Source organism: Carlito syrichta, unplaced genomic scaffold (genome assembly GCF_000164805.1).
Source record: "Carlito syrichta isolate Samal-C Ts95f unplaced genomic scaffold, Tarsius_syrichta-2.0.1 Scaffold126825, whole genome shotgun sequence".
Classification (NCBI taxonomy): Eukaryota; Metazoa; Chordata; class Mammalia; order Primates; family Tarsiidae; genus Carlito; species Carlito syrichta.
Window position 1 is genome coordinate 2,150 of NW_007070921.1, and position 1,420 is coordinate 3,569.

Here is a 1,420-nt window from a genome sequence, read left to right on the forward strand (position 1 = left end):
CAGGCCGTGCCCCGCCCGAAACGCTGTCCCGCAGGCCCTCGGCGCGGCGCCTTCCTCCGGCCGACACGCGCCCCGTCCTCCCTGCCTGACTCTTCCTGTGCACACGTAACCGTTCTGGTCGCTTCTCGCTTGCTGCCTCCTGCCCTAGACTGAAGCCCCACCGGGCGGGACGTTTTTGTCCGTCCTGGTGCCTGGACTGGGGAGCGACACAGGCCACACTTAACGCGTGTCCACGAGCCACAAATCCCCACTCCCTCCCGTCCATCTACCCAGTGTTCTGGCACTTGGGCCAAGCGCGTGCTTGGAATCGAGATGCCCCGGGTGCTGGGGCTCCCCATCACGACAAAGACCAAAGCTCCCTGCATGGCAGAACCGCCCTCATTCAGAACCACCGACGTGGAACGCATGGAACCACATGATGGACAGCAGCCATCAGTTAAATACAGCGCTGCAGATTCTTGCCACCCTGCCTCTGACTTCATGGGGCAGCCGGTGTCTGTCCAGCTCTGCCTGGGACTCCTTCAGGGTGAGGCTGGGGCCTGCTGAGGCCTCATCACACGTCCAAGCTGGGGGCCGGGGGAGGCCAGAGGTCAGAGGCCAGCTGGAGCACGACTGAAGGAGACCGGACACCAGGTCCCCTGTGGGCTTGTCCTCCTGCTGCGGCCGGACCTCAGTTTCCCCACCCAAGAGGGGGGCTCCCTGAGAGTGTGGTCAGCCTGGTGGACTCATTTGACTTTCTCCTCATCCCGCAGGGAGCTCTCTGGGCAGAAGCGGGCAGAAACCGGGCCGCGCCTCCCTCTGCCACGTGCCTGCCGGCCGCCCCAGCCAGCCCAGGCCCCACCTTGTGCAGGGAGAACGTCCGGACGCAGAACGTGGCCAGCTCGATGGTGTCCAGCAGTGTGACCTGGATGAAGCCGTACGTCTCGGCGCCTCGGTTGGGCCAGTACTGGTCACACTTGATCTGCACCGGGCAAGAGGACAGGCCCGAGCGTCAGGCGGGGGCTGGAGGGGCGGGGGTGGCCTGGAGGGCCGCAGGGTGGCGGGGCCAGGCTCACCCGTGACTTCTCCTCCAGCCGCGTCATCATGACGATGGTGGCCGACCGCTGCTCCCACACCATGCGCCAGAAGTCTCCGAAGGTCTCGGGCAGAGGCCCCTGTGTGGCGATGTACGCGTTCTGGCGCCGGTAGCCGTCCACGTAGTTGGCGTTGATGTAGTCGCTGCCCACGATGCCTGCGCCGGGGGAGAGGCAAGACTGGTCCGCCACCTCGTGGGAGCTCCCCCGACCGCCCCCAGCAGTCCCCAGGGCGGCTGTGGGGCGTGGGCGGCATGGCCTCTCCCCTCAGCACGTTGCTTTCTGGGAGGGCAGTCCTGGGCCCTGCAGGGTGCCGAGCAGCATCCCGTCTCCGCCCCCCCCCCCCC

At 67.0% G+C, this 1,420-nt stretch overlaps 1 protein-coding gene across 1 annotated transcript in view; it reads right to left on the reverse strand.

Annotated features, from left to right (window-relative positions):
* LOC103250248 (receptor-type tyrosine-protein phosphatase S) overlaps positions 1 to 1,420 on the reverse strand; it is a gene marked incomplete at both ends in the record, with an annotated part of 13,317 nt that overhangs the window by 1,816 nt on the left and 10,081 nt on the right. Inside the window, 3 exons of the mRNA XM_021707918.1 lie at positions 684 to 760; positions 842 to 961; positions 1,056 to 1,231. Coding sequence (XP_021563593.1) covers positions 684 to 760; positions 842 to 961; positions 1,056 to 1,231 — 373 coding nt within the window. The remainder of the gene's footprint in view (positions 1 to 683; positions 761 to 841; positions 962 to 1,055; positions 1,232 to 1,420) is intronic.